Source organism: Heterodontus francisci, chromosome 28 (genome assembly GCF_036365525.1).
Source record: "Heterodontus francisci isolate sHetFra1 chromosome 28, sHetFra1.hap1, whole genome shotgun sequence".
Lineage (NCBI taxonomy): Eukaryota > Metazoa > Chordata > Chondrichthyes > Heterodontiformes > Heterodontidae > Heterodontus > Heterodontus francisci.
The window spans coordinates 13,824,190-13,837,133 of record NC_090398.1 but is presented as its reverse complement, the minus strand read 5'-3'; the positions used below and the strand labels follow the sequence as shown (position 1 = coordinate 13,837,133).

Below are 12,944 nucleotides of genomic sequence, written 5' to 3'. Positions count from 1 at the left end.
GGAAAAAAAAAAAGTTCCTTCTGTTTCCCTTATGCTCAAACTGCTCCTGCAGTTTCTCACAAGTAAATAATGAAAAAAACAAACTGTTCAATTTTCTGGATGTTTTCCATAAACATTTATTTAACAACACAAATTCATTGGTCAGTTTTGAGTTTAAACTTAGTAATAACTCTGCTAAATAGGCAGTTCCACCCCAGGCAGGGAGAGGGCGAGATACACAAACTGGGTGTGAGAGGGTGAGAGAGAGATACGCCCCCTCTGTGCGAGCGAGAGAGACAGCGAGTGTGAGAGAGGGAGAGAGTGAGACACACAGCTGTGTAAGAGAGGTTGAAAAAACAGCGAGAGACAGTGAGTGAGAGAGAGAGGGAGTGAGACAAATGCTCAAGGTGTGAGTGTGAGTGAGAGAGAGAGAGAGAGACACAGACAGAGACAGAGGGAGACAGCCAGCCACTTCAAGAGAGAGTATAGACAGAAAACAGATATAAGGGAAAAAGGAACAAAATACAAGACAAACAGAGGGTGGGAGAGCGATAAACATAAGAGACAATACTGAAAGTGTTCCTCCATCTGTCCCACTATCCCTGTGAGTTACCACATTAAAGCAAAGTCAATGGTTGATGAGTGTTGTTGATGTTGGTCTGGCTGGCATCTGCTGGATGGGTAGGAAGGAGACTGGAGTCACCCTGTCGAACATGCGAATTCGGAGGAGGAGTAGGCAACTCGGCCCTTCGAGTCTGCTCCGCCATTCAGTAAGTTCATGGCTGAACTGATTACTCCACATTTCCACCTACCCCCGATAACCTTGCTCATCAAGAATCTATCTTCAGAACTATTGTTGGTATGTCTGAAGCACCGTGTTCTGCATCCAGCACGGCTGAATCTGTAATAAAGTGCCACCCAAGAGCCTTGTGAAGATTGGAGCCAACTGTGCTCGGTAAAGTGACGCCACAGACAGACGGATGAAGACGACGACGACGAAAGGAGAAATGCAAGGCAAAAGATTGCAGAGACCGGATTCTCAGAATGATGCGTGAGGACACGCTGAATAAATAGGAATCATACTGAAATCAACTAATGGTACAGATGTGGAAGGCTGGCAAAATGTGAGGGGAAAAGCCAGGTAGACGCAGGTAAGATAGTGGGAGCTGGGCAGATCGGTGGCAAAGGCAGTTCAGAGATGCATGTATAGTAGGTTTCGGGAATAAAGTACAGAATGGAGGCAGATTCTGAATGGTAACATTCCCTGAATGGAGTGGAGATAGAGAGTGACTGAGGGGGTGGGGGGGGGGTTGAAGAAATAGATAGAGGGAGAGGGGTAGAGAAAGATTGTGTGGGGAGAGAGAGAGAGAGAGAGCAATAGAGAGAAGACTCGGGCCCTTGTGACCAGTGCACCCAGGAGTCGGCTAATTGCTTTGCCTCTTGCTGACGAATGGCCCTTGTTGCCTTGGTGTGGTGCACTCAGCCTCCGGGCATTGAAGAACACAACAGCTGTTTGTTTGCCTTCCGCCACTTGCCGAAACTGGGCACGAGCAGCGAGTAGGCCGCAATGTTAGATGGTTCTTCTTTTCACCAGGGAGTGTGGTGGACTTCTGGAATAGGTTGTCGACTGGCGCTGTCTCCCTGTATGTCTTAGGAAGCTGGACTGGTTTCCCATTGCGGCGAAAATCGCATCATATAGAACGCAAGTGTCTTTGGTCTGTGCGGATCGTAGAGAACACCATATAGGTCAGTTTCTTTGGCCCGTGTGGATTGTAGATAGCTCTGTATAGATTGTCGGTAGCACCATATAGAAGGCTAGTGTCTTTATAGATAACATTCAGTCTGTGCAGATCACAGAAAGCACCATATAGGTCAGTTTCTTTGGCCCGTGTAGGTTGTAGATAGCACTGTGTCGGTCTGTGCTTCGACAGATAACCGTCCTTGTGGATTGTAGATAGCATCTTATAGAAGATCCATACCTATGGTTTTTGTGGATCACAGATAGTAGATCAGTTCATACAGAAAGTTAAGTGTTGTCTCAGATAATACACGATCCGTGTGAACTCCTGGATTGCAGGATGACGGCCTGAGAGCTGTTGCAGAGGGATTTTCCCAGAGTTTATTTGTCCCTTGTTGGCCCTGGGTTTTCCCTCCCAGAAGACTGCCGGGAGCGGCATGATGCTTAGGCCACCATGAGAGTGTGCTCGTGGAAGGGGGCGGGGGAGGGGAGCAGACTTCGATCGACCAGGGGGGCCTTTTCCGAGACACGCACATTTTCTTCCTCTTCCTAGTCGTAGTCGTACAGCTTCCTGTGATTAATCTTGTGCTCCACCTCAGCCAGCTGCTGCTCCAGGGCCTTGATCTTGCTCTCCAGGCGGTGTTGGTGCTGGTCAGCTCTGCCCCACCCGCCCAGGAGTGGGAGCTCCAGTCTGCCCAGGAGCAGGTAGAGGGCTGCCAGGCCCAGCAGCAGGGCGTTCCTCCTCTTCTCGTCCTCGCAGGTGGCCAGAACGTAGGCGCAGGCCAAGAAGAAGAGGCCCAGCTTGACCAGCCAGAGGAGGCGGCCAGCCAGAGTGGCCAGCAGGCGCAGGGCAGTGGAGAGAATCAGGTAGATCAGCAGGGCCGTCAGTGCCCAACTCATGGCCGTCCCCAGGGCCTCGCGGTCCATCCCCAGCTCTCCACCTGGTGGGGGGGGGGGGGGGGGGGGGGGGAGAAAGAGAAAGCAGCTCTGACACTCCAATCGGAACAAAACACATGAACTTGCATCATTCCACCGCGCCTATCATAACTTCAGGGCAACCCCAAATTGCTTCACAGCCACTGAAGCACTCTTCTATTGTAATGTGGGAAAATGCAGCACAGCAAGATCCCACCGATAGCGACATGACCGAGCGTACGGCACAGAAACAGACCATTTGGCCCATCTAGCCTGTGCCAGTGTTACCGTCCCACACGAGTCTCCGCCCATTCCATCTACCTCACCTCAGCCGCTCTGCATCTCTTTCTATCCACTTTTCTCTCACGTACTAATCTAGTTCGCTTCTGAAAGCACCTACACTATTCACCTTTACCACTCCCTCTGGCAACAAGTTCCACATTCTCACCACTGAGTAAATAGATTTCTCCTGATTTTCCTGTCGGCTTTATTCGTAACTATCTTGTTTTTCCGACCTCTAGTTTTGGATTCATCCACAAGTGGAAACATTCCCTCCACTTCAATCCTGTCCAACCCAGTCATAGTTATAAAGACCTCTATCAGGCCACCTCTCAGTCTTCTCTCACCAAAAGAAGATAAAAAGCCCCAAACTGTTCAATTTTTCCTGACAGGTCTAATTTCTCAGTTCTGCCACCAAACTTGTCAATCTTATTTGCACTTTCCCCACAGCTTCTATGTCCTTTTATAGCAATGGATTATGAATAGCAGCAGTCCCAGCACCAGACACGATAGAAGGTTTGTGTCTTTGGATTGTGTGGTTGGAGATCAGTATTTCCAAGAGGAGCACTGGTCCGAAAGCCAAAATTTAATCCCTCAATTGACATCATTAAAACAAATGAACTGGTCATTACCCACTTTAGGGCATGTGGAGGCAGGGAGCAAATAGCTAAAGGGATAGTAAGCTGGCAAACATTAGGCAGCAGAGTTTAGGAATACAGGGTCGTTATTCAGATTGAAGGAACGTAGAAAGTAGTGTTCCGCAAGGTTCAGAGCTGAGTCCGTTGCTATACATAACCCATTACTACACAAAAAAAAGACACAGAATCACTGGAGAAAGTACAAACAAGATTTATTAAAATCTTAGCACAACTGAGAGATTATCGCAATATTGCTGAAACAATGTTGAGCAGGTTGGGGTCTTCTATCTTGGAAAGGGGAAGACTGAGAGGAGAGACCTGATAGAGGTCTTTAAACTTAGCAATGATCTGGACAGGGCAGAGGTGGAAAGAATGCTTAGGAAGGGGTGTAGGGGCTGGAGGAGGTTAGAGAGATAGGGAGGGTTGTAGGGGCTGGAGGTGGTTACAGAGATAGGGAGGGTTGTAGGGGCTGGAGGAGGTTATAGAGATAAGGAGGTGTGTCGGGGCTGGAGGTGGTTACAGAGATAGGGAGGGTTGTAGGGGCTGGAGGAGGTTATAGAGATAAGGAGGTGTGTAGGGGCTGGAGGTGGTTACAGAGATAAGGAGGTGTGTAGGGGCTGGAGGTGGTTACAGAGATAGGGAGGGTTGTAGGGGCTGGAGGAGGTTATAGAGATAAGGAGGTGTGTAGGGGCTGGAGGTGGTTACAGAGATAGGGAGGGTTGTAGGGGCTGGAGGAGGTTAGAGAGATAAGGAGGAGTGTAGGGGCTGGAGGTGGTTACAGAGATAAGGAGGTGTGTAGGGGCTGGAGGTGGTTACAGAGATAGGGAGGGTTGTAGGGGCTGGAGGAGGTTACAGAAATAAGGAGGGGTGTGGGGGCTGGAGGTGGTTACAGAGATAAGGAGGGGTGTAGGGGCTAGAGGAGGTTACAGAGATAGGGAGGGTTGCAGGGGCTGGAGGAGGTTACAGAGATAAGGAGCGATGTAGGAGCTGGAGATGGTTAGAGATAGGGAGGGTTGTCAGAGTTTACCCAGATAGGGAGAGTTGTCAGAGTTTACCCAGATCGGGAGAGTTGTCAGAGTTTACCCAGATCGGGAGAGTTGTCAAGAGTTTACCCAGATAGGGAGAGTTGTCAAGAGTTTACCCAGATAGGGAGAGTTGTCAAGAGTTTACCCAGATAGGGAGAGTTGTCAAGAGTTTACCCAGATAGGGAGAGTTGTCAAGAGTTTACCCAGATAGGGAGAGTTGTCAAGAGTTTACCCAGATAGGGAGAGTTGTCAAGAGTTTACCCAGATAGGGAGAGTTGTCAGAGTTTACCCAGATCGGGAGAGTTGTCAAGAGTTTACCCAGATAGGGAGAGTTGTCAAGAGTTTACCCAGATAGGGAGAGTTGTCAGAGTTTACCCAGATAGGGAGAGTTGTAAGAGTTTACCCAGATAGGTAGAGTTGTAAGAGTTTACCCAGATAGGGAGAGTTGTAAGAGTTTACCCAGATAGGGAGAGTTGTAAGAGTTTACCCAGATAGGGAGAGTTGTAAGAGTTTACCCAGATAGGGAGAGCTGTCAGAGTTTACCCAGATAGGGAGAGTTGTAAGAGTTTACCCAGATAGGGAGAGTTGTAAGAGTTTACCCAGATAGGGAGAGTTGTAAGGGTTTACCCAGATAGGGAGAGTTGTAAGAGTTTACCCAGATAGGGAGAGTTGTAAGGGTTTACCCAGATAGGGAGAGTTGTAAGAGTTTACCCAGATGGGGAGAGTTGTAAGAGTTTACCCAGATAGGGAGAGTTGTAAGAGTTTACCCAGATAGGGAGAGTTGTAAGAGTTTACCCAGATAGGGAGAGTTGTAAGGGTTTACCCAGATAGGGAGAGTTGTAAGGGTTTACCCAGATAGGGAGAGTTGTAAGAGTTTACCCAGATGGGGAGAGTTGTAAGAGTTTACCCAGATAGGGAGAGTTGTAAGAGTTTACCCAGATAGGGAGAGTTGTAAGAGTTTACCCAGATAGGGAGGGTTTTAAAGAGTTCACTCAGATAGGGAGTTGTAAGGCTGTGAGGTGGTGCTGTAACAGAAGGATTTGAATATCAGGATGATAATTTTAATATGGAGGTGTTCCTTGACTGGGAGCCATTGCAGGTCAGTGAGCACAGCGGGTGATGGGTGAACAGGACTTGATGAAAGTTCAACTGCGAGGCAACAGAGTTTGAGATGAGCTGGAGTTTATGGAGGATGGGAAAAGGCGAGGTGGGTCAGGGGAAGTTTGCAATAAAAGAAAAGATATGGGGAATAGCTCAAAGGGAGAAATCGAGTAGTGTATTTGTAGGGGTCTGATTGGGAATGATCTATTCTGGTATATTTACCTGCGTCTATACTTTTATAATTGCTAGGTTTTTCTTAAGTCTAAAAAAAGAAAAGGTAAAATAATATTTGGGTTTTCAACAGACTAAACAGACCATCCTTTCCACAGCATTACCTCAGAAATCCTTCTCCACTTGCAGTCTGACTCAGTTTGCAGGTCCCAGGCTTCCCATCCCCAACTCACACCAAGTCCCATTCACCGATCACCCCTGTGTTCACTGACCTACACTCACACCCGGTTAAACAGCACCTCAATTTTAAAATTCTCATCTTCGCTTTCAAATCCCTCCGTGGACTCAACTCTTCCACTCTCCCTCACCTACTCCAGCCCCTATAACCTTCCCTATCTCTGTAACCTGCTCCAGCCCCTACTACCCTCCCTATCTCTGTAACCTCCTCCAGCCCCTACAACCCTCCCTATCTCTGTAACCTCCTCCAGCCCCTACTACACTCCCTATCTCTGTAACCTACTCCAGCCCCTATAACCTTCCCTATCTCTGTAACCTCCTCCAGCCCCTACTACACTCCCTATCTCTGTAACCTCTTCCAGCCCCTACAACCCTCCCTATCTCTGTAACCTCCTCCAGCCCCTGCAATCCTCCCTATCTCTGTAACCTCCTCCAGTCCCTACTACCCTCCCTATCTCTGTAACCTCCTCCAGTCCCTACTACCCTCCCTATCTCTGTAACCTCCTCCAAACCTCCCCATCTCTGTAACCTCCTCCAGACCCTACAACCCTCCCCATCTCTGTAACCTCCTCCAGCCCCTACAACCTTATGAAATCTCTGCACTTCTGTAATTCTGGCCTCTTGAGCATCCCTGATTTTTATCTCTCCACCATTTGCAGACATACCTTCTGCTGCTTGGTCCTAAAGCTCTGGAATGCGTTCCCTAAGCCTCCCTGCCCCTCTCTCCCCCTCCAAGATGCCCCTTAAAATCTACCACTTCCCCTGTGCCTTTGGTCATCTGAGATAATATCTCCTTTTGGAACTCGGTGTCTAACTTTGTCCGATTGACTCTCCTATGAAGCTGCTTCGGACCCTTAATTCATTAATGTTGCCTTCGAAAGTGTTGTTTGTGCGGAGTGTGTGTTGGCAGTGAGTTGGTGAACATCAGTTGTGGATGGTCTGTGTTGATCAGCACCCTTGCAGCATCACACGAGCGCAGCAGACGATACATGTTTCTGAGGATGGAGCTGGTATGTGTTAGACAGAGTAGAGTGAGCTTTATTTTGTGTCCAGCCTGTGGCTACAGCTGACCTGGCAATGCTTGATACAAATCCAGAGTTGCCTGAGGTTAACAGCCAAAGAAAGACTGATATTTACTTCTCAAAACCTCAAGGGTATCCCACAGATACTGTACAAGCAGTGACGGTACTTCTGAGATGTAGTCACTGTTCTAATTTAAATAATCGTGACAGCCCAATTTGCACACATCAAGCTCCCAAGAACAGCAGTAACCAGATAGATGCTGGCGAAGGGATAAATACTGGGCCCTGCACACCAGGGATAACCCCTCTACTCTTCTTCCAGGAGTGACCATGGGGTCCTTTACGCCAACACGAGAAGGCCTCTGTTTTATGTCTCATCAGGAAAGACAGTACCTCCAATGGTGTGGCGCTCCCACAACACTGGCCCTCCCACAGTGCGGCGCCCCCTCAACGCTGGCCCTCCCACAGTGCGGCGCCCCCTCAACGCTGGCCCTCCCACAGTGCGGCGCCCCCTCAACGCTGGCCCTCCCACAGTGCGGCGTCCCCTCAACGCTGGCCCTCCCACAGTGCGGCGTCCCCTCAACGCTGGCCCTCCCACAGTGCGGCGTCCCCTCAACGCTGGCCCTCCCACAGTGCGGCGCCCCCTCAACGCTGGCCCTCCCACAGTGCGGCGTCCCCTCAACGCTGGCCCTCCCACAGTGCGGCGTCCCCTCAACGCTGGCCCTCCCACAGTGCGGCGTCCCCTCAACGCTGGCCCTCCCACAGTGCGGCGTCCCCTCAACGCTGGCCCTCCCACAGTGCGGCGTCCCCTCAACGCTGGCCCTCCCACAGTGCGGCGTCCCCTCAACGCTGGCCCTCCCATAGAGCGGTATTCCCTCAACACTGGCCCTCCCACAGTGCGGCACTCCCTCAACACTGGCCCTCCCACAGTGCGGCACTCCCTCAACACTGGCCCTCCCACAGTGCGGCACTCCCTCAACACTGGCCCTCCCACAGTGCGGCACTCCCTCAACACTGGCCCTCCCACAGTGCGGCACTCCCTCAACACTGGCCCTCCCATAGAGCGGCACTCCCTCAACACTGGCCCTCCCACAGTGCGGCACTCCCTCAACACTGGCCCTCCCACAGTGCGGCACTCCCTCAACACTGGCCCTCCCACAGTGCGGCACTCCCTCAACACTGGCCCTCCCACAGTGCGGCACTCCCTCAACACTGGCCCTCCCACAGTGCGGCACTCCCTCAACACTGGCCCTCCCACATTGCGGCACTCCCTCAACACTGGCCCTCCCACAGTGCGGCACTCCCTCAACACTGGCCCTCCCACAGTGCGGCACTCCAAAAGTACTGAGGTTAATTTTAAAGAGCATCTTAAAAGGAGAAAGAGGCGGAGAGGTTTAGGGAGGAATTCTGGAGCTTTGGACCCAGGCAGCTGAAGGCTTGGCCGCCAATGGTGCAGCGAATAAAATAAGGGTTGCACAAGAGGCCAGAACTGGAGGAGCGCAGAGATCTCAGAGGGTTGTCGGGGTTGGAGGAGGTTACAGAGATAGGGAGGGTTGTAGAGGCTGGAGGAGGTTACAGAGATAGGGAGGGTAGTAGGGGCTGGAGGAGGTTACAGAGATAGGGAGGGTTGTAGAGGCTGGAGGAGGTTACAGAGATAGGGAGGGTTGTAGAGGCTGGAGGATGTTGCAGAGTTAGGGAGGGTTGTAGAGGCTGGAGGAGGTTACAGAGATAGGGAGGGTTGTAGAGGCTGGAGGATGTTGCAGAGTTAGGGAGGGTTGTAGAGGCTGGAGGAGGTTACAGAGATAGGGAGGGTTGTAGAGGCTGGAGGATGTTGCAGAGTTAGGGAGGGTTGTAGAGGCTGGAGGAGGTTACAGAGATAGGGAGGGTTGTAGAGGCTGGAGGATGTTGCAGAGTTAGGGAGGGTTGTAGAGGCTGGAGGAGGTTACAGAGATAGGGAGGGTTGTAGAGGCTGGAGGATGTTGCAGAGTTAGGGAGGGTTGTAGAGGCTGGAGGAGGTTACAGAGATAGGGAGGGTTGTAAGGGCTGGAGGAGGTTACAGAGATAGGGAGGGTTGTAGAGGCTGGAGGATGTTGCAGAGTTAGGGAGGGTTGTAGGGGCTGGAGGAGGTTACAGAAATAGGGAGGGTTGTAGAGGCTGGAGGATGTTAGAGATAGTGAGGGTTGTAGGGGCTGGAGCAGGTTACAGAGATAGTGAGGGTTGTAGGGGCTGGAGGAGGTTCCAGATATAGGGAGGGTTGTTGAGGCTGGAGGAGGTTACAGAAATAGGGAGGGTTGTAGAGGCTGGAGGATGTTACAGAGATAAGGGAGGGTTGTAGGGGCTGGAAGAGGTTACAGAGATAAGGGAGAGTTGTAGAGGCTGGAGGATGTTGCAAAGATAGGGAGGGTTGTAGGGGCTGGAGCAGGTTACAGAGATAGGGAGGGTAGTAGGGGCTGGAGGAGGTTACAGAGATAGGGAGGGTAGTAGGGGCTGGAGCAGGTTACAGAGATAGGGAAGGTTATAGGGGCTGGAGTAGGTGAGGGAGAGTGGAAGAGTTGAGTCCACGGAGGGATTTGAAAGCGAAGATGAGAATTTTAAAATTGAGGTGCTGTTTAACCGGGTGTGAGTGTAGGTCAGTGAACACAGGGGTGATCGGTGAATGGGACTTGGTGTGAGTTGGGGATGGGAAGCCTGGGACCTGCAAACTGAGTCAGACTGCAAGTGGAGAAGGATTTCTGAGGTAATGCTGTGGAAAGGATGGTCTGTTTAGTCTGTTGAAAACCCAAATATTATTTTACCTTTCCTTTTTTTAGACTTAAGAAAAACCTAGCAATTATAAAAGTATAGACGCAGGTAAATATACCAGAATAGATCATTCCCAATCAGACCCCTACAAATACACTACTCGATTTCTCCCTTTGAGCTATTCCCCATATCTTTTCTTTTAGTGCAAACTTCCCCTGACCCACCTCGCCTTTTCCCATCCTCCATAAACTCCAGCTCATCCCAAACTCTGTTGCCTCGCAGTTGAACTTTCATCAAGTCCTGTTCACCCATCACCCGCTGTGCTCACTGACCTGCAATGGCTCCCAGTCAAGGAACACCTCCATATTAAAATTATCATCCTGATATTCAAATCCTTCTGTTACAGCACCACCTCCCTATCTGGGTAAACTCTTACAACTCTCCCTATCTCGGTAAACTCTTAAAACCCTCCCTATTTCGGTCAACTCTTAAAACCCTCCCTATTTCGGTCAACTCTTAAAACCCTCCCTATTTCGGTCAACTCTTAAAACCCTCCCTATTTCGGTAACCATCTTCAGTCCCTACAACCTCTCCTTACCTTTGTAGCCTCCTCCAGCCCCTACAGCCATCCCTATCTCTGTAAACTCCTCCAGCCACTACATCCCTCCCCATAGAGACATAGAAAGAAACATAGCAAAATAGGAGGTGTAGGCCATTCGGCCCTTTGAGCCTGCTCCGCCATTCAATACGATCGTGGCTGATCACCCAAACTCACTAACCTGTTCCCGCTTTCTCCCCGTATCCCTTGATCCCATTAGCCCGAAGAACTTGGGCGGCGCAGTGGTTAGCACCGCAGCCTCACAGCTCCAGGGACCCGGGTTCAATTCTGGGTACTGCCTGTGTGGAGTTTGCAAGTTCTCCCTGTGTCTGCGTGGGTTTTCGCCGGGTGCTCCGGTTTCCTCCCACCATCAAAGACTTGCAGGTTGATAGCTAAATTGGCCATTATAAATTGCCCCTAGTATAGGTATGTGGTAGGGGAATTGAGGGACAGGTGGGGATGTGGTAGGAATATGGGATTAGTGTAGGATTAGCATAAATGGGTGGTTGATGGTCGGCACAAACCCGGTGGGCCGAAGGGCCTGTTTCAGTGCTGTATCGCTAAATAAAATAAACTATATCCACAGATCTATATCTATGTCTGTAAACTACTCCAGCCTCTACAACCCTTCCCATCTCTGTAACCTCTTACAGCCCCTACAACCCTCCCTATCTCTGTAACCTCCTCCAGCCCCTGCAACCCTCCCTATCTCTGTAACCTCCTCCAGCCCCTGCAACCCTCCCGATCTCTGTAACCTCCTCCAGCCCCTGCAACCCTCCCTATCTCTGTAACCTCCTCCAGCCCCTACAACCCTCACTATCTCTGTAACCTCCTCCAGCCCCTGCAAACCTCCCAATCTCTGTAACCTCCTCCAGCCCCTACAACCCTCCCTGTCTCTGTAACCTCCTCCAGCCCCTACAACCCTCCCCATCTCTGTAACCTCCTCCAGCCCCTACAACCCTCCCTGTCTCTGTAACCTCCTCCAGCCCCTACAACCCTCCCTATCTCTGTAACCTCCTCCAGCCCCTACAACCCTCCCTATCTCTGTAACCTCCTCCAGCCCCTACAACCCTCCCTATCTCTGTAACCTCCTCCAGCTGCTGCAGCCCTCGGAGATCTCTACGTTCCTCTAATTCAGGCCTCTCGCGCGTCTCCCGACTTTATTCGCTGCACCTTTGACGGCCGTGCCTTCAGCTGCCTGGGCCCTCAGCTCTGGAATTCCCTCCCAAAACCTCTCTAGCTCTGGCTCTGTCTCACTCTCTCTCTCTCCCCTCTCGTTTCAGATGCTTCTTAAAACCTGTCTGTTTGATCGAGCTTTTGGTCACCGGTCACAATATTTCCTAATGTGGCTTAGTGTCAGATTGTGTTTGATAATTGCTGCTCTGTCGCACCTTGGGATGTTTTACTAAATTAAATGCACTCTTTAAATGCAATCATGTAATGCCTGTCTTCTGGACTGAGAGCTGCTCCCGGTCATTCTTTAAGACTGGCCTGCATTTCCAGCAGGACAGGCAGGATTGGATTGAAGCCGAAAGGCACAACATACAGCAACGAAGCAAGACCTCCCAAAGGGCTTAACATTTTTACTGTGTTGGATGGCCTACATGAACGAAAGATGTTGCTTTGCCAATACAAGTGATGGAATGTCCCCTTACAGTAGACAGCCCACTGTCACTATAGGCAGACATCAGAGGCAACACAATCAGGGGCTGTTCTCTCCTGCACTTCCCTGTGGTGCTGTCGGATGGTGGAGCAACACTGTCACATGGTGGCGAGAAGTTGGACTGCAGCAGCTGGGATGAGTCAGGCAGGGCAGAAGAGGTATTAGAAAACCCCCTTAACTCCATACTGTCCTGAAGGCGTGGACGCTGGCTGGCGTGCACGAGGCAGTGAGGCCTCACAGGGATAAGCGACTGCAGAGGGCACTGCCATAACGTCCTCGGTGTTGACGTTTATACGGAGCGGCTGGAACAGAGTGACCCAGAACTGGACGGTCGACAGTCAGATCCATGCAGCGGGAGGACAGAGATACGGGGAGATCACCACAAGTGCTGGGGCAACATAGAAACAGAAGACCATTCAGCCCCTCGAGCCTGTTCCGTCATTCAGTGAGACCATGGCTGATTTGTGACCTAACTCCATATACCCACCTTTCCCCATATCCCTCATCACCTTTGGTTGGAAAAAATATATCAATCTCAGATTTAAAACTAACAATTGATCCGGCATCAATTACCATTTGCGGAACTGAATTCCAAACTTCTCCCACTCTTTGTTTGTCGAAACGTTTCCTAATTTCACTCCTGAAAGTTCTGGCTCTAACATTTAGACTTTGCCCCCTAGACCCCCCCCAACCAGCGGGCAACAGTTTCTCTCTATCTACCGTTTCCCTAAAGATCTCAACATTCAATCAAATCACCCCTCAACGTTATAAATTCCAGGGCATACAACCCTACTTTGTGCAATCTCACCTTGTAATTTAACCCTTTGGAGTTCAGG

At 50.6% G+C, this 12,944-nt stretch overlaps 1 protein-coding gene across 1 annotated transcript in view; it reads right to left on the bottom strand.

Moving 5' to 3' along the window:
- Window positions 1-293: 293 nt before the first annotated feature.
- LOC137385102 (voltage-gated monoatomic cation channel TMEM109-like) overlaps window positions 294-12,944 on the bottom strand; it is a 37,997-nt gene continuing 25,346 nt past the window's right edge. The window contains exon 3 of the mRNA XM_068059867.1: window positions 294-2,658. Coding sequence (XP_067915968.1) covers window positions 2,267-2,658 — 392 coding nt within the window. The 3' untranslated portion in view covers window positions 294-2,266. The remainder of the gene's footprint in view (window positions 2,659-12,944) is intronic.